The sequence below is a fragment of the Simochromis diagramma genome, unplaced genomic scaffold (assembly GCF_900408965.1).
Source record: "Simochromis diagramma unplaced genomic scaffold, fSimDia1.1 OVJJ01000421.1, whole genome shotgun sequence".
Classification (NCBI taxonomy): domain Eukaryota; kingdom Metazoa; phylum Chordata; class Actinopteri; order Cichliformes; family Cichlidae; genus Simochromis; species Simochromis diagramma.
The window spans coordinates 3,102,660-3,121,326 of NW_024387250.1; the positions used below are offsets into that span (position 1 = coordinate 3,102,660).

An 18,667-nucleotide genomic window follows, 5' to 3' on the forward strand; every position below is an offset into this window, starting at 1 on the left:
TAACTGAGTTTTTCAGCATTTTCCGCTGTATGCAGAAATACCTTCACATGGCCGTCTAACCAGTCTGCATGGTTGTTTGTTTTGCCATGGCCACTGTGCACAGTGTTCTAATTGTCAAATACCAGGTACTTATGCAACCACATACTGGGAAAGTCCTCCATTACATCTTTATCAACTGCACAACATCTATTTTGAGATGCCCCTGTGCAACTTTTAAGACATGCAGACTGAAAAATGTATAAAAAACATAGATCATAATATTGGATAGCATTATTCACAGACTGTACTGCATTATTAAAAAGCAGTTACCTTCTTCATGTCACCGCAAGTCACTGCTCCATAAAGAGACATCTGGGATTTATACTCTAAACACTTTGCAGCCTTAAAACAAAGATCTAAATTTGTCACACTGGGCAGATGTTTATACAACCCCAATTCCAAAAGTGCTGGGATACTATGTAAAATGTAAATAAAAATGGAGGGCAACTGATTGTTGTATTCACAATAGGGCATAGAAAAATCTTTACACTGAGACATTTTATACTATTTTGTAAAAAAAAAAAAAAAAAAAAAAAGCAAAAAGTTAATTTCTTAGAAATAAAACAATACATATTCTCGTTTTATATTTTCTGTGTCCTGTTGAGAATAAAATGTGGTTTTGTGAGATCTGCAAATCATTGCATTCCAGGTTTTTTTTTTTTTTTTTTTCCATATTTCACACAGTATACAAACTTTTGGAATTGTGGTTGTACTTGCTGTATTTTGTCATTTTGTACTTTTGGAGGTGTGACACTTAATGCACTGACTTTGGCAACTCCCACTCTTAAATGTATTACCCAATAGGATTGAAACCCTGTTCAACCAATTACCCACTGACAGCTGTATACCTGGTTTAGGTCAACTACAATGGCTTTGTGCACTTTGACTTTGATGAAGATGCAGAAACATTAACAGTTTGTTTGCACAAGTGTGAATCATTGTGCTGCAGCCATCTTTTGCCCTCTGCTACTTTGCCGAGGTCAGACTTGAGGAATGTGCGGAGCACGACATATAATCCCTTGATTATATCCTTCTAAGGGTCAGCATCAGCTCCATTTGTCTTATTTATCTGGTCCTCTTGTGGAAGGACTGCTTCATTAACCCTCAGAGTTTCCGTTTGTTCCATTCTCTGCCAAGATGATCCCACACTGCTTCTATAAAGTCCAGGTTCTGGGGACGTCAATCCCTGACTCAGTGCTCCATTGTGTGTTTTTGTATCCAGGTATGCTTTCACCGTATTGGCAGTATGTTTGGGATCATTGGTCATGGTGGATCACAATCTGCACTTTGCTGTGATGAAAATTTCATCCTTGACAAGATCCCCAACACCACTGGCTGAAATGCAACCCTGAACCAAGATAGATCCTCCACCTTGTTTTACAGAGGACTGTAGTAACTGTCGTACCTCTGACCTCCGTATATACTGACCATTTAATCCAAAAGTTTCACATTTGCACTCACCATAAGACCTGTTGCAGTCCAATTCTTGACTTTTCTCCCCATCTCCCTTAATGACTTCTTGACAGACACCCTTTGCACAGACATGCCTAGTGAGGCTTCAGTAAACAGATGAATCAAACTGAAGGGCCATCTTCCATCTGTCCAGTATCCTGTGTGTTTTATAAGAACGCCATGCAGTGATATACCACATTTTCAGCAAAGAACATTTTGGAAACCTTTGCTTGTGCATAAATACCATTTTCCCCATCACACTCATCTTTGGATTTTTTGCAGATTTGACCAAAGAAAAGTGCCTAAAGACCCAAATTAAAACTGTTATGTGCAGGCACAACATTGGTTCATCCCATGAGTTTTCTGCCTTTTTTGTAACTGGATGAGTCACAGGTCAGCGTTAAGTGATTTAGACAAAACATTCCGCTGAAAGTGGTTACTGGATTCAAAATGAGCAAAGAAAGCAGCCATTATTTTTGTCTGTTGAAATGGTTTCCATCAACTATTGCTCAAGACCACTTTAAAAAAAAAAAAAAAAAAAAAAAAAACTAGAACAGAGTCCAGCTTTAGCTCTTTGGAGCAAAATATTAATAAATCAGGGATATCTCAAGACTTTGCACAGTACCGCACAAAGTTGACACGTTTGCTACATTTGGATTCAGTTTTGAATTTATAGTCCTGCAAGAGCTGAGAGATATGATATCAGTAATGTCAAAATGCCCATATAATATGACTATGAACTCTCCAATTTCAAAAGAGAAAAATATTTAACAATATATCCTCTAGAGGGCACCAAATGCCATTAAATGGATGACCTTGTTCCCCTTAAAGAACAGAGACAAAATCAAAGCCAAGTAAATTTGCTGACTTCATGGCCCATTTAATAGTGAAGACAACTTGCAGAAAAGAAACATGGCACTGCCTGATCACAATACATATAGACAAGCAACACAGAATAATCTAAAGTGAACACAGGCTTATTACTGCCCAGAGTTAATCATTGATCGAGTTCATGTTGTGCACATCCACACCGTAGCATTGTATAAACACTTATCTACGTCCGAGCTGTTTCTTAAATGCCTTCAAGGACTTCGCCATCATTGGAGCCACTCCTGTGAGAACAACGAAAAGTATAAATCATCAGGTAAAATGATGTCAGGATTACTATGCACATGGCACATGTATTCATTTAACCTCCAGCCTGATGATCAGTGAAAAATATGCATAAAAGAAACAACTGAAGCAATCAATCTGGGAGGCTTGGAAAGCCATAAACTACCAGCTCACTTGTTTTTTTGCGCGCGTCCTGTGTTCCGCTTCCCCCTGAACTGGTGCTGCTGGGCCTGCTGGGCTCATAACTCTGCTTCGATCGATTGTCCTGAACCTTGACACTGAACAGAGGAAATAAACTGAACTATTTAAAAGAGTAAAAAAACAAAAACAATGCAGATGAAACTACAAAATTAGTGTCCATCTACCTCCAAAGATCGGTGTTACACACTGCTGGTGAGCACATCCCATGTTGCAACAACTCACAACAAAAGCACCCAAGGCTCTCTACAACTAGAATAAAACCAGTTTATCCAGCACATTGCTCTAATTCCTGTGTTTAGCCAAGCTCACCCAAAAAGCATTTCGCCCACCGTTATCACATGAATCTCTGATGGGTTATGACCCCGCTAAGCTGCTCTTGTTTAGTGATCACGTTGTGGTTAAGGGCTATTATGTGGAAAAGGAACAGAGCGAGCCAGGTGTCCACACTTTGCCAAAGATAAACAGATGCATGTAAATCACCCAGAAAAGCTCTTTTATGGGCTTTTTGTTCGTGTACTTAATATTGAGACCAATAACATAAATGTCATGAATATATAAACATTAGAAAAATATGCTCTAATGTGATTTTAAGAAAACCTGGTCAGAAGATGTATCATCTGTATGTAGGAGGCTGAAACCCACCTGCTCCTGGGCTGATGAGGCTGCTGAACAGCAGTTCCATGAATTTCCTGCTGAATTCGCACATCTCTCGGTGGCTTGGCAACCGTGTGAATAAATGCCATCTTCACCTGCCGACCTAAGAGATGCAAAAAGGGTCTAATGAAAGCCAGTATACAAAACAAACCTCACTAGAGACTACTTTTCTTCTACTTTTTACAAATTTCAGAGTTTTAATTCATACAGAACTTCTGGATGAATATCAATCAATAAAATGTCTTGCATCGACCATATGGCTGTTTTATTTCTGAATTATCACCAGTAGAAATGACCCGAGTTGCATTCAGTGTAGAGCAGTCACCTTTGGGTTTCTGAGATTGTGCTGAGACAATAGTTTTTGTCAGTCTTTTCAGTTTCCTTTCTCTCTCTTCAGATAGCCTGATGTACATCTCTTTCCATGATTCATACTCTTGAAGTTTGGAGTCTTTGAAGTCTCTCTGACAATGTTTGCCCCATAAATGGTCTGTCACGCCGACATAGATCTGCAAAATTAATGAATGGGGGGGGGGAAAAAAATAAATAAGAAATTTGTAGTGCAGTAAGAGTACCACGACAGATGTTTACACAAATATTACATTGGAATAATTAATAGATGATGGGCATTAATTTTGTAAATAACTTCACATAAATACCTTGACCTTATTAAACTATAATATACCACAGTATACACAGTATATTTCAGTGTATTTCTAATTAGGCAGCTCATTCTCTCTCAACAATACTTTAAAGATAAGAAGCATTTTGGGGTCAATTTGAAAGAACGGCAGATGTGAAATTGACAAAACACAACATTTGTCACAATCACCGTCTCCAAGTCCTTTTTTTGTTCCAGGCCTTGAAGACCTTGTGGCCAAACCAAATTTTAATGAATTGTTAACATGACCCCAAATCTACACCCCTACAAAGTTTTATTAGAAATCACTTAGAATATTTCAAGCTATTGTGTTTACAGTATTACACAAACACGCTATGAAAAATATAACCTCCTTGGAGGAGACAACATCCTCTACATACTTTGTAACCAAACAAAACAAAATAAATAAAGCATAATGAGGTCGGAAGGTTAGATTATTCAAATAAACATTGTTCTGCATGACGTGCGCAGTCTAAAAGTTTGAATGTGGCTCGATCATCGATGCCAAGTGTGGGAGCCCTCTCACAAAGATGCACTTTCCATTGGCACGCAAGTTTAGACTTCTCTGTTGACTGAAGGTGTACACCTTATTAGCCAAAGCCCAGAGAAGACACATAGGCAGTATCAAAAACATGCTGAATCTTGCCTATATGAAAAAGATCATCTGTTGTACTGATAGCCAAGGAGGACGACTGAAAAAAGAAAAAAAAAAAAAAAAAGAAAAACTTTGACTAGAGGATCAAAAAACTAATTTGGAAGAATTTGTGTAACTGTCCTTTCATATAAAATATAAACAGATTGCCCAATTTCACAATCCCAGCTATGGGTATTCTGCTTTTCTCCAATTTCACATTATTGTAGGGTCCATTTCTCTAAACAAACATAAGATGTAAAAATGGGAACTTTAATTGTGCACTTCTCACCTTTTGATACCAGATAGACTGAAAAGTATTTAATAAATTAATAACCAACCAGGAAGTATAATGGAAATCAAAGTTCCTCACAGCCCTGCCTCAAGTAGTGCATGACCATTGTAGTGCAGTTAAAAATGCTAACCTTTTAAATCCAGATTTATATTTGTGTACTTATCATTAGATCATTATCATAAAAATTATATCCACAAATATTCAGGTTATTTGGTAGATCACCTGACTCCTATTGGGTAAATATTTGCTTTTTTGGGAAAGGGGCATGAAGCTCGTAATACTGATTTCTTAATCCATATCACAAACAGTAATGATTAGGTGGTTAAGGAAAAGCAGATAAACAAGGCTTTCAACCCAGATTTACAGGTACAAACTGGGAGGAGTAAACCCACTGCTGGTCAGGTAGACCTACTGAAGTGGCCACAAGGTTTTGTTCTGCACTAAACATGTTGGCGTGTCACTTTCTTACTGGGTTACATTCTTCGATGCGTAGCAGCTGCTCTGGGGTACACTTCTCCAACACAGGCTCGAGGATTTCAAACGGGACCCCGCCAGTTTCATAAAGCACTAAGAAGAGATGCCTGCACCTAATTATTAAATCAGACATAAACCAACAGAGCCTAGGAAAAAATGTCTTCCTGGGCTTCACTCACAGTTAATGTTGTTCTGGAGGGTGCGGATACACTGCTGGTACAAGCTCAGCATGGCTGGGAGAAAAACTGTCTTGGCACCAGAGTACACCTGCATCTTCCTGTTGAGACGCTGGCCGGTGAAGACTGCAGACTCCTCAGAGACGTCACAGAAATCGGGCTCCACAGGCTCCTTCTCCACTTTAAAACGAAAGCAGAGGTGTCAAGAGCCAAATGATAAAGCTGAAAATACACCTGCATTTACTGAACGTGTACCTTTCCTTTCATAGTAGTCAAAGCTGGAGGGCTTGTCACATTCAGGTAAAGCAGCAGGCAAAGGAATGTTCATCAGGTGCATTACAGGCTCCAGAAACTTCTATAAATAATGAGGCATTGTTAATCAGCATCAGCAAGTTGGCCTTTTCTCTGTAAGCAAAGATTCTTGACAAATATACCTGTTTTGGGGCCAACTCCATATTTTTAATTACAGGATCTTTTATTTGTTGCTCACTGGGAATCATCTTGGGTTTTTTGGGCGGCTTTCTCGTTCCAGATCGCTCCTTTCTCTTGTAAACAGTCACATCATAGTTCAAGTAGGACTCAAAAGACATAGAGGGCTCCTCTGGATCACTTTTAGTCTCATTCGTTTTCGCCTTCTTGTGTTTTGAATGTTCCCTTTCAGACTCCAGCGAAGTTGTATGCTTTGTTTTTCTCTTTTGGGCGTCGGAGCTTCTCAACATTCCTGACATTCTGTCATCCTCCTTGCCTCCCCTCGAATCTTTCGAAAGCTTTGATTTTGTGTTCTTCTCCCTGTCTGACCCGAACCTCCCACTCTCAGAGGCACTTTTACATTTCTCTCTGGAATCAGATCTGGATTTTTGTTGGCTTTCCTTCAAGTTTTTGTTTCCGAGCAGACGATCGCAGTCTCCAGGTTTTCGGTCGCTCCGATCCTTTTTCTTCTTCTTGTCCATTTTGTCCTTCTGTGTTAACACGTCGTGCCGGGAGACGTACTGGTTTTCTGGACTTTTCTCACAGTCTGTTTTTCTTTTCCGTCCCTCACATTGTCCTTTCTGTGAATCCATTTTCCTTTTCCCCGTTTTAAAGATGCCGTCATCTGAAGAATCACTATTCTTACTGTGATGAGATGTTAGAGGATTATTGTTCACATCTTCCATTTCCAAATTTCCATTATTTGGACTGCTTTGATCATCTAGTTTGTCTTTCACAGAAAGGCTCTCAGAGAAAGTCCCATCTTCTCCACGGCTTCGGAGAATGAAAATTCAAGATTAAGCCCCTAAACACATAAAATTAAGAAGCAATATTTTATTGTTAAATGCACTTTACCTTGTGGATTCTTTGGAGAGAAGCTTTTTCCAACCTTTTACTAGAGACTTTGCTAATTCTCCACCCTGTTCATGTCTGCGTAAGGAGTTAACAGTTTTGCCAATTCCAGTCTCCTAATTGATGATCAGACCATTATCAGGGGAATAAAAATGAAAATCAACCACAATGTACATCAACAAAAAAAACAGTCTGTGAATAAGAGACTCACGGCAAGAACATCTAAAGTGATATCCAGATCCTTGAGTTTCTGCAAGATTTTTAGAACCTGGAAAGAGTGACAAGCATATTATCCCCACTGCCTGCAGCCATGCTGTGGTGCATTTCATAATGTTCGAGCATTTTTGTCAACATAAAGGTGATTCGATTGATTGTTTTTGGTTAAAAAGTACCTAGAATGGGACCTCTGTCGAAGATAAACTGGCTTGCCAAATATGGCAGTCCTGGTTTTGGATTGCCACAGTAGCTGACTGTGCATTTTAGAGCAGAACCTATGTATGGGGACCTTACACACCCACTTAGACTGCTCCTTTTACCCTGGACTATAAATGGATATAGCCGTGGCTGGCTGATAGGAGGTGGTGGTAGTAGTAGTAGTAGCACCAGCTTATGTCTTTAAAGCTAAATTGGTCATTTACAGATTTTGCGTGTAAATTCCTCAACTGAAAATTGATCCACGGGATACAAAGACGATATGAGAAGGCTTATACAGCACAGGCATAGGTGGTTAAAGTTGCCTGCAGTGCACTGATGATGGACAGCAGCCATAAGCTGAACAACTGCAGGAGCTGCCATTTTTAGCAGCAGCCAAGCGCCTCCAGTTTAAATAGCCTGACCCCACACACACTCCAAATCAAAGGATTTTCAGTGCTGTGTGAAAGCGGCAGGGTAACACTGCCAGCGCAGCTTCTGTTCACACATATACTAATACAAAATATATAGATACAAAAATCTAATTGAGCTTCATAATTTTCATTAAATTCATTAAATAGCGCCCGATGTGGCAGCAGGTGTTGTGAGCCAATGATTAGACAAAGCCATGACTAAAGCAGGTGGGATTTGTTCAGCCGGTAATGAAACAGCGGTGAAATAATTCTTCAAAGCTTTCCGGGTTTTTGGGATTATAAAAACGTTTTAAACCGTTTAAATCAAACGATAACTACCGTAGCAGGATCTGCTTTGTCTGAGAGCTGACGTTTGAGCCTCATGATTTTCTTCACCACATCAGAGCTGCTGGCCATCACGGTGACTCACGTGAAGCCGTCTACACACAGCGGGCAGCGCGCGCTCGTTGATGACACTATTATAGTAATGGGCGGAACCAGTGACAAATGATATAATGGTATGTGAGGTGTGGCTTTTAAAATGATGCCACTAATGCTGGATCATCTTAAGCCTATTGTTTAAAGAGCTGCTTCTTAAAGCATTTACTGGGAGGGAGGTCCTGTAATTACAACAACTTATAATAAATACGTGTATATGAACCGGTAACATATAGTGCTTCTTGAGAATATTATTGCTATGGGACCTTTTACTGTGTGGGTCTCACAATCAGAGGTGCCCACGGGCTATCGTGGAGATTTGGTACTGACTGAATTAAATTAAAATTGACTTAACTCAATTTTGGTCATTTGCAGGCGCCTATCTGGAAGCTGTTGGCCTTTTGAACACACGTGTAAGGCCAATAAAATGGATATAGCACCCTTCAAATCAGCAAACAGCAATAAACCATGCTGATGTGATTTAAAAAAGTGAAGGTTTTGTATCTATAAGCAGGTTAGTTTTGAAAAAATAATTTATTTGATTCAGAACAATTCAATTCAAGTCAGTTTTATTCATATAATGCCAAATCACAACAATCCCCTCAAGTCACTTTATACTGTAAAGTTAAGACCTGACAATGGAGAGAAAGTCCCCACAATTATTATTATAAAATATGTCATCTTTATGCTTTCTCAAGCTGCAGAATTCACCTTTATTCAACATCTCCTCAGACTTCTGCTGTCTCTGTCTTTTGCTATAGCCTTTTAGCATGCAGATCATTAAATGTGCTGTACTGGGACACTAATTGCTGTAAATATTACAACATCATTTTAATGTAAACTGGCTGTATTTTAGGAATACATGAATATTCTGTAAAACAAAAAAAATATTACAATAAAAAAAGCTGTAAAACAAATGACAGTATGGTCACTGTGAATTTTGCAATTACATTTTTAACGTTGCTTAAATGTTGCACGTGCCTCTCTATAATTAAACCTTTATTTGGCAGCGACATCGTGTCTGCAAATGAATATTTACTTTTAATAGTTTTATTGTAAAAGTGTACAAAGTTGTTTGCACTAATCACGTGACACATGGCATCCCACTGAAGATACACAGCCACCCGGCAGTATGTTGTTATCAGATGATTACAGGCTATTGTGGGACACTTTCACGTTGAGGGTCTTCTGCCACTGGTATTGCACAATACTTGATTGGAACCCACTCCCCTGGAGGAGGAGTTTACTGCATATCCCTTTCCACGGGGGTGACGGCTGGTCTCTCTCCTGCTCCAGTAACTGGAGGTGCAAGCTCCCTCTTCACCGGCCTCAACTTCATTTTTTAGGTAAGTTTCTAAAGCTTGATTGTTTGGCATTATAACAAAGCAGGAGGCAGTCAGAGGAAGCTCGTACATCAGCATTTGTAAGCTTTTACAGAACAGAAAATCTGCTTTCTCGCTCCAAATATTGTGCTTCAGAATATCAAAAATGTCTGATGAGTAGAACTTGTAATTTCATTTTTCAAACATAGGCATGGGAAAAAGAACTATCTGTGTCTGCTAGGCCTGTGGTAAATAATGCCAGCAATGACGTTTGTCTTGTATACGGTCGTCATTGTAGACTTTAAGACAAACTTGAAACAATTTATGAAAGAAAAGTGTCAAAAAAGAAAAGAACAAGCAAACAGTCAGAGGACATTAGGCCTGCTGTTCATGTCTCAAAGTCTATAAAAGGAACGTCATGGGTGAGCCGGCCAGTGTTGCTATTCCTGGACATGCTGCTGATAAATTGTGACAGATGCAACGAGGGAGCATGCTGATGCACTTAAACACTCCTGGCTCACCTGGTAGCACACGTTTTCAAATCTGCCAAAAGAAATCTGAACAGTTCCAAAACAAAACCAACATTGAAGGTGGAGACATCTTACATATTTGACAAGAAAATGATTAATATAAATTAGAAATATAATAAGATAATATAAAATATAAATACAAAACAGATAGCAATTATTCGCTCATTGATGATACTATGAGGACAACACATCACATTTTAAAACTGTAAAAACTTTATTGTTCATTGAAAAATATAAGCTCATTTTCAGTGTTCACACAGGGTATGGTGAGCTCAGTGCAGTTCATTATGGTCTTGTTAAAATGAGCAAGGTTCTTACCAAAAGACAAGTTGGCTGGATGGCAATATATGTTGCCCTAAAAGCCTGACTATGTGATTTTCAGGATAAAGGGTGCCATGTGCACCTCCTGAACCCTCATGTCCTCACACATGCTGGCTCTCGTACCCCACACTGTGACAGTAAGCTAGATTTTCCCTTTTCTTCTTTAGCCCTGGGGACGGGGCACCAATGAGTTCCAAACAGAATTTCAAATCTTTAACAATCAGTTTTTCTGCTTTGCCTCAGTTCATTTTAGCCTCCGTCCTGTCCCTTTTGTGCAGGAATTTCTCTGAGGGTTATCTGAATCTTCCTTAAAGTCTTTGAATGTCTATAACTATTTGTCCTTATGGTCTTTCACAAAGAGCTGAACACTTTCTTCAGTTGCTTTCTCGGGTGCTCTTTTTTACCCATTTATTTTACCTATTAGCTTGGGTAGCTGTGTCTTTTGCTGCCCCTGTCCCCACTGCTTAAAATGAGTTGCTTTCATCAATAAGATAACCCAGAAAAATTAATTTCTGTCACAAGTTGCATTTGTCGCACTTTATCTGCAGCTGGTTTTATCTAGTTCGCTCATAAAACACTTTTTTATCCATTCAAGTTGAAATAGACTAAAAAAGCTAACATTTATGTGCTCATTTTTCAGAAGGTCCGGGCTGTGTTCTGCTGCTAAAACCATGGCACCCAAAAAGAACAAGGCAACCAAAAAGAGCAAGGGAGACATAAATGATATGGCCCTGATGGTTGAGAACAGCCCCATCAACAAGATTAACGGGCTGAACACTCTGCTTGAAGGCGGAAATGGCTTTAGCTGCATTTCGACTGAAGTTACTGATTCTGTGTATGCCCCGAACCTCCTTGAAGGTCTGAGCACCATGAGAAACGAAAGCTTCCTCTGTGATCTAACAGTCGCCACCAAATCAAAGTCATTTGATGTGCACAAGGTTGTCATGGCCTCTTGCAGTGAGTACATTAGAAACATCTTGAAGAAGGACTCGACCCTCCAGAAGATAGACCTGAACGACCTCTCACCGGTTGGTCTCGCTACTGCAATTACGTACGCATACTCGGGAAAGCTCACTCTGTCGCTCTACAGCATTGGCAGCACTATTGCTGCAGCCATGCTGCTGCAGATCGGCACCTTAGTGAAGATGTGCAGTGACTTCCTCATGCAGGAGCTCAGTGTGGAGAATTGCATGTACGTAGCCAATATCGCTGATGCCTACGACCTCAAAGAAACCAAGGAAGCGACTCAGAAGTTCATGAGAGAGAACTTCATTGAGTTTTCTGAGATGGAGCAGTTCCTGAAGCTAACCTATGAGCAGATCAGCGAATTTCTGTCAGATGATTCCCTGCAGCTACCTTCTGAAGTTACAGCCTTCCAGATTGCCATGAAATGGCTGGACTTTGATGAGAAGAGGTTAAAGTATGCGGCAGATCTGCTAACTCTCATCAGGTTTGGCACTATCACTCCCCAAGACCTGGTGAATCATGTCCAAGGTGTGCCAAGAATGATGCAGGACCCCGAGTGCCACCGCCTCCTCGTCGATGCTATGAATTACCATCTGCTTCCGTACCAACAGAACATCCTCCAGTCACGCAGAACAAAAGTACGTGGTGGTCTCAAAGTGATTCTCACAGTTGGCGGACGCCCTGCCTTGACAGAGAAATCTCTCAGCAAAGACGTTCTCTACAGAGATTCAGATAATGTGTGGAATAAGCTGACGGAGATGCCAGCAAAGAGCTTCAATCAGTGTGTTGCAGTCCTGGACGGATTCCTGTATGTTGCGGGGGGTGAGGACCAGAATGATGCAAGAAACCAGGCAAAACATGCCGTGAGCAACTTCTGCAGGTAAGAACTAAGACACGTAAGCCCACCATCTGTCATTTTAGTTAGTGTATGTGTAGCATAAAATAATCCCTTTTGCATTCCTTAGGTATGACTCCCGGTTCAATGCTTGGATTCACTTGAGCAACATGATCCAGAGGCGCACCCACTTCAGCCTCAACACATTCAATGGCCTCTTGTTTGCCATCGGAGGGCGAAATGCTGATGGTGTGCAGGCCTCCGTGGAGTGCTACGTGCCTTCCTCCAACCAGTGGCAGATGAAAGCACCCATGGAGGTCCCCCGCTGCTGCCACGGCAGCTCCGTGATCGACGGAAAAATACTCGTATCTGGAGGTTACATTAATAACGCCTACTCCAGGTCTGTGTGCTCTTACGACCCTTCCACTGACACCTGGCAGGATAAGAGCAGTCTGAGCACGCCTCGAGGCTGGCACTGTGCCGCCACTGTGGGAGACCGCGCCTATGTGATCGGCGGAAGCCAGCTAGGAGGGCGTGGGGAGAGGGTGGACGTCCTTGCTGTCGAATCTTACAACCCTCATAGTGGGCAGTGGAGCTACTGCGCACCTCTTCACACGGGGGTGAGCACAGCAGGGATTTCCATTTTGAATAGCAAGATCTATCTCCTCGGTGGCTGGAACGAGGGCGAGAAGAAGTACAAGAAATGCATTCAGGTTTACAACCCTGACCTCAATGAATGGACTGAGGATGATGAGCTGCCAGAAGCCACAGTCGGAATTTCATGCTGTGTCGTCACCATACCGACACGGAAAACACGAGAGTCCAGAGCCAGTTCAGTTTCATCTGCACCTGTCAGTATATAAAGAATTAGATCATAACAACCTTGTACTTTACATGTCCGGAGGTTTCCAACTTGTCCAAGCTCCTGAAAATGGTCCTTAGCTTTCATATTATATTTGGCATCAGTAAAGCCAGGTAATGGTTATAAAAGAGATAAATTGATGTAGTAAATTATTAATTTATCTTCTTTATTTTTTCCTTTTTTTTTGACAAATCTAACTCTGGGGCCAATTCAGCCAGAATAATTTTGTTAGCCTTTTTTCTACAGCAAATGGAGTGCTATTTAAAATAAAATATAAGATATAAATTTCAAGATTCCTGTTAAAATTCACTTGCAGCACAACAATTTTTTTTGGCCCAGTGCCATGGAAACAATGGTATGGTCTGACAGTCTTGTTTATGGTGATTATAGCTACTGTGATTCTCAGATACTTGAAAAGAAGAAGAAGCTGGAGCTGGAATAAGTGTTGGCGTCACCTACCAGGAGTAGGCGCTCGTGACTGGTGTTGAAACGCACCACGGAGCAAGACTGCAGATTCTCTGCTTGTGTGCCACGTGCAGCATTCTGCAGCTTTGCTCTGTATGTTGTGTGATCACCATAAACACTATTGCAGCAAAGAAAACAGGTTGGGGTTAGGAACGTGTTGGAGCAATGAGGGTTGAATGAGTTTAGATGTGATGGTGAGACACTGTTTTTGTAAAAAGGACAAAAAAAAAAGGAACAAGTTAACTCGGGAATGATGTTCAGAGCCTGAGCTTTGCTGGAAATCGTTATTTATGGATTCCCTGACTGCTCATGTGTTTCCATTTTTTTTCTTTGTTTTAATTAAAGAGAATAAGGATAAGCTAGTCTGAGCTGTGGTCATTTATTGAAAACCATTTTTTTATTGCTACTCTTGGGCACACTTTGCATAAATCAACAAATCAGAATGTGTTGTGTTTGCAAATTTATATGTGCATTTACAGCTTTCTGTGCTTTGTAACTGGGCTGAAAAGTCCAATGACCTTTCAATACAACTCATAAAGTTTGAATTTATGAGTCAGAAACTGGTGGGCACCATCTGCAAGTATTACAGCAAAACTTGGCTAACATGTGCATTAAAAGTGGCATTAATACAATAGCACAAAGAGCTCACATGGAAGCAAAAGTAGAATGTGTTTGAACAGAGCGTAACTTGATAAGATAAGAGATCATAACTCACAGTCAAAAGCTGATGAAGAGAACTGATTTCATAACTTGAATATTTCACTGTTAAGTCTGTAAAGTCACACTGGCCTTTATGACAAGCCCTTAGTTAGGCATATGACATGCTCATCTACGTTGCCTGTAGCACAATGTCTTATTTCCAAACTAGCTGTGAGTTTGCTCATATATCTAAGCTGCTGACTCCATACGTCCCATCGAGGTCACTGAGGCCTGCTAGTCCCAAAAAACTCAAATGAAAAACAGCTGCGATTGAGCTTTTTCAGCTATAGCCCCCAAACTTTGGAACAATCTCCCTGCCCGATTTAGAATCGGTCCCCTCGTTGCCTGTTTTTAAACTACGTCTTAAAGCTCATTTTTACTCTTTGGCTTTTACTGAGAATGAGAGTGGTGTTTTCTTATCTTGTAATTATTAATGTTTTTATTGTTTTATTGTGTTGTTTTGGTGCTTTGTACACCACTTTGTCAAAGTCTGTTGTTTTTAAAAAAGAAATGCTTCATAAATAACATTGAATTGGATTGTTTGACGGTACAAACCTTAAATTGAATGATTATCAGCGGGATTTAGTAGTGCGTGGTTTTCACAGCGTCGTTGGTAAACTGGCTGGATTAGTAAAGCGGTTTTCCTGTCTTCTAAAACATGAAAGAGACATGCACCTTTTGTTTCTGGTCTTAATTCAGTCTTTATAGGTCCCATGATGTTTGCAATGTCTTTGACACATCATTTTGAATCTCTGCACATACACGGAAAACAATATACAGTGAAAGTCTCCCTGACCATTGATCACATGAGTCATTCTCCAGCAGAGTTTAGTGTAACTGAAGTGGTTTAGTGGTTTTTTGAAACTTATCTATAATATGTTTGTCCTTATTTTTGATGTCCTAAAACTTCTGCCTGAAGACAACAGCAATTCAAACAGAAAGTCTGAATGGTTGTTTTTAACGTTGCCTTGTGCTCTTGGGGGGGGGCAGTGGGAGCTCTCCACCCTCTCCTAACCTCTTTAAACCCCATACAGTGGCAGCACATGCTTTGGTTTAATAATCTAATCTTTATAATCTAGCTGCAGTACTTCACAATCCTCCAGCCTTTGCCACACCTTTTTGCTTTCCAGACACTCAAAAAAAAAAAGAAACAAGTAATTAATATAACAAACTAGACAAAATAATTATTATATAAGTATGTAACCATACACGTGGAGAATGTGTTAAGCAACCCACATGTATTTAAACAAGCTGTAAACCGAGTCTCACAAATTTATTTTACTATATATTTGTGAAAAAAACTTAAGAAACTCTTAATATTTGGGCAAAAACATTACATCGACAGTGACATCGCTTGTAGTGATTGCCTCTAAGTGACTGTGCAGGTTTTATCCACACAGAGGGGGTGTGACCCGAGCAGTCGATTGTGTTTGGTTAAACCACATCCTTAAATCCTTATTTGGCTATGAGTGTAATAACCCTACAAGCTATTTTGTCAACTCATGCTCATATACAATAGGCCTATCCTCGCCCTCTCACGAGAGTGCTGTATCATTATTACATTTACTTTTGCAAATTTGCCTTAGTATGAACACTCTACCCTAAACATGACTCGTTCATTTTAGTGCTGTGGAAACTAAGGGTAAATAAGTTACCCTGCAAAAACAAACAGGACATGGCTGCTTTTGATTTTGTCTTCCGTAGTCTTCCTCATGCTATTCTTTACTTTGAAAAACAAAAACAAAGAGGGAGCCAATAATCAGAAAACTCCAAATGAACATGAAACCAAAAAACTAAAGAAACGAAAAGCTTGCCTTATGTCAGATAAACAACAGTGTTTTTATTTTGTGTTCTGTGTATACAAGGAGGCACATTTACTCTGGCAAAATGATATTTTGTCTTTAATAGTCATTGTTCTTAATGTAATAACCCTCTTTTTTCATATAAGAATAAACCAAATCTTCCATGTAAATGTATATGTTCATTATTTATTTGTCAAGACAGAAAGTCACATAATACCAGTTTTGATAATTAAGCCTAAAGTGAATGTTTAATACTTTGCCATACAGCAGGTTAACCTAAGTTGGCGTGGATTCTGGTCTTACCAAAATAATCAGTTCATAATTATGGAAAAGACAATGGCAAACAGTAATCTGCGTTAGAAAAGGTCAATGTAAAGAGAATATGAGCGATTTCCCTATAGTCAATTGTTTTTAACAGTTGCTCGAGAGTAAACGCGAATAGATAATTAAATTTAAATTAAACAACAATAACAGTAATTCAATAGCTTAACTTGATTTCCACAGGAAGGAAGGACTCACTCTCTTTGAAGTTCAGTGCCCCATTTTTCCATTATCATTTTACCATTTATAGACTGTGGCTAAATCTGTTCCTGGCTAGAAACACAGAGGATGAAAGATGTTGCCTGTGGAGCCTCGCCGATGACCCTATAGAAAAAAATAGACCTTCTTAAATAAGTTTATTGATTATTTTGGTGTTGCTCACTGTCATGGTATTTTTTTCTTCTTCTTTGTGTAGCTTGTTTTTCTTTTAAATGAAACTAAAATAAAATCTTAAAATTAGAAATAAAAAATAATTTTTAAATTATTAAAGTATTTTACAGTTTTTCTCAAATGCTAAAACACAAAAGCCAATCCTCTAAACCAAATGACCAGTTGTCTAAACACATTTACTAAATCTAGCCATCATTTACCAATATCATAAACACATGAAGACACAATTCACAGAACACAATCCTCCGTTGTCATAAATCTAAACACATCTTTCCTTGCTAAATCACAAGTTGCAAAAGAACTCTGCTCATATTCTCAAATGAAAGCTCATGTGATGCAACATGCTTGCCACAGTCAGCAATATTTGAACACAATGAACACACCTGGCGTCATTCATTACACAAACCTGAGTAGGTTCACCATTATCAGGGCAGTCAGACAACACAACAGGTATTGTACTTGATTGCTTTCTTTGTCACAATACAGTTTTACAAACCTGTGAAAGTAATCTATTGGTTTCATATCAATTGTGACTGTATTGTAACACATGTTTCTTTCTTTAGAGTTGAAAGAACGCCACATAGAGGTGGGAGGGTTGCCATATTTACAGCGGCACAAGAAACCCTCATTGTGGATATGGTTCTGGGAACAACCTCATCAGACTCCGGGAGATCAGAGACAAAGTCATTGCCAATAATGTCAACTTTGAGAGCATTGACGATGTCAGCTTGGCTACAATAGACCGAGTTCTCCGGCGCAATAAGACGCGGATGAAACGGGTCTATAGGGTTCCCTTTGAGCGCAACTCTGCGTGACACAAAGACCTACGTTACGAGTATGTGCAAGTAAGTATACATCCATGTTCACAGTACAGTTAATGGACATACTGTGCTGCTCAGTGGCCTACATTACTTCTGGACAATACTGTGCTAGCTGATTGACTGTCGTTCTGAACACCTGTGCACTTCCTCATTTTCACAGAGGATATTACAGTTGGAAACGATAGCCAGACCTCATGAGTAACTCTTCCTGGATGAGGCTGGTTTCAGCCTGCAGAAACGAAGGCAAAGAGGCCGTAACATCATTGGCCAAAGAGCCATCACTGAGGTCCCTGGCAACGGGGGGGGTAATATTACCCTTTGTGCGGCCATGGGTTCGGAGGGGCTTGTCCACCGGCATGCTGTCCTTGGGTCTTACAACACCCAACGTCTCCTCCTCTTCCTAGAGGAGCTAAAAGACATCCTCCTGGACCGCCAACAACACCATCCTGGGCCCGCACATCACATTTATGTGATCATTTGGGACAATGTCTGCTTCCACAGAACAAACTAAATCAGACAGTGGTTCACCACCAACAGTGACCACTTTTTAAACATCTGTCTGCTACCCTACTCCCCTTTCCTGAACCCTATAGAGGAGTTCTTCTCATCGTGGAGATGGAAGGTTTATGACAGACAACCATACACAAGAGAGAACATCCTAAGGGCAATGGAGCTGGCCTGTGTTGACATCCCAGCGGAGGCCTCCCAAGGATGGATTCGCCATTCCAGAGCGTTTTTTCCCGCGGTGTCTGGCAAGAGACAATATAGCCTGCGATGTGGATGAGGTGATGTGGCCCGATGCAGCTCAGTGACATGATCCTGCACAGTGATTGTGGTGTGAATAATGTAAATAAATTAAAAAAAAACAAAACAAAAAACTTCACACTATGATCATGTTTTCAGGAGTACTGTTGTGTGCAATAGATTCTGTTTTTGCATTGAGTTGTGTTACAGTAGTGTACGTACATGCAGGATTTTCTATAGATTTATACTCTTTACACAAACCACCTGCAACTCAACACCTCAAAGACTAAGGAACTGGTTGTGGACTTCGGGAG

The 18,667-nt window shown here is 40.1% G+C and overlaps 2 protein-coding genes across 4 annotated transcripts; one reads left to right on the forward strand and one right to left on the reverse strand.

Annotated features, from left to right (window-relative positions):
* Window positions 1–2,327: 2,327 nt before the first annotated feature.
* Window positions 2,328–8,304, reverse strand: eloal (elongin A, like). 2 transcript variants are annotated; one of them, XM_040001862.1, is made up of 11 exons: window positions 8,177–8,304; window positions 7,225–7,281; window positions 7,017–7,129; window positions 6,128–6,935; window positions 5,949–6,045; window positions 5,697–5,873; window positions 5,513–5,610; window positions 3,785–3,965; window positions 3,448–3,562; window positions 2,779–2,882; window positions 2,328–2,603 (listed from the first exon to the last, which is right to left on the reverse strand). In XM_040001862.1, exons 1-11 carry the CDS (start codon window positions 8,252–8,254, stop codon window positions 2,542–2,544), a joined length of 1,890 nt encoding a protein of 629 aa, XP_039857796.1. In that variant the 5' UTR covers window positions 8,255–8,304; the 3' UTR covers window positions 2,328–2,541. The 2 variants fall into 2 exon arrangements, with proteins under 2 accessions (XP_039857796.1, XP_039857795.1); XM_040001861.1 differs by having other exon boundaries at window positions 5,949–6,048.
* A 1,206-nt stretch (window positions 8,305–9,510) lies between these two features.
* klhl31 (kelch-like family member 31) lies at window positions 9,511–13,938 on the forward strand. Of its 2 annotated transcripts, none has more exons than XM_040001858.1 (3): window positions 9,511–9,621; window positions 11,089–12,294; window positions 12,380–13,938. In XM_040001858.1, exons 2-3 carry the CDS (start codon window positions 11,120–11,122, stop codon window positions 13,110–13,112), a joined length of 1,908 nt encoding a protein of 635 aa, XP_039857792.1. In that variant the 5' UTR covers window positions 9,511–9,621; window positions 11,089–11,119; the 3' UTR covers window positions 13,113–13,938. The 2 variants fall into 2 exon arrangements, with proteins under 2 accessions (XP_039857792.1, XP_039857793.1); XM_040001859.1 differs by having other exon boundaries at window positions 9,531–9,621; window positions 11,092–12,294.
* The last annotated feature ends 4,729 nt before the right edge of the window (window positions 13,939–18,667 follow it).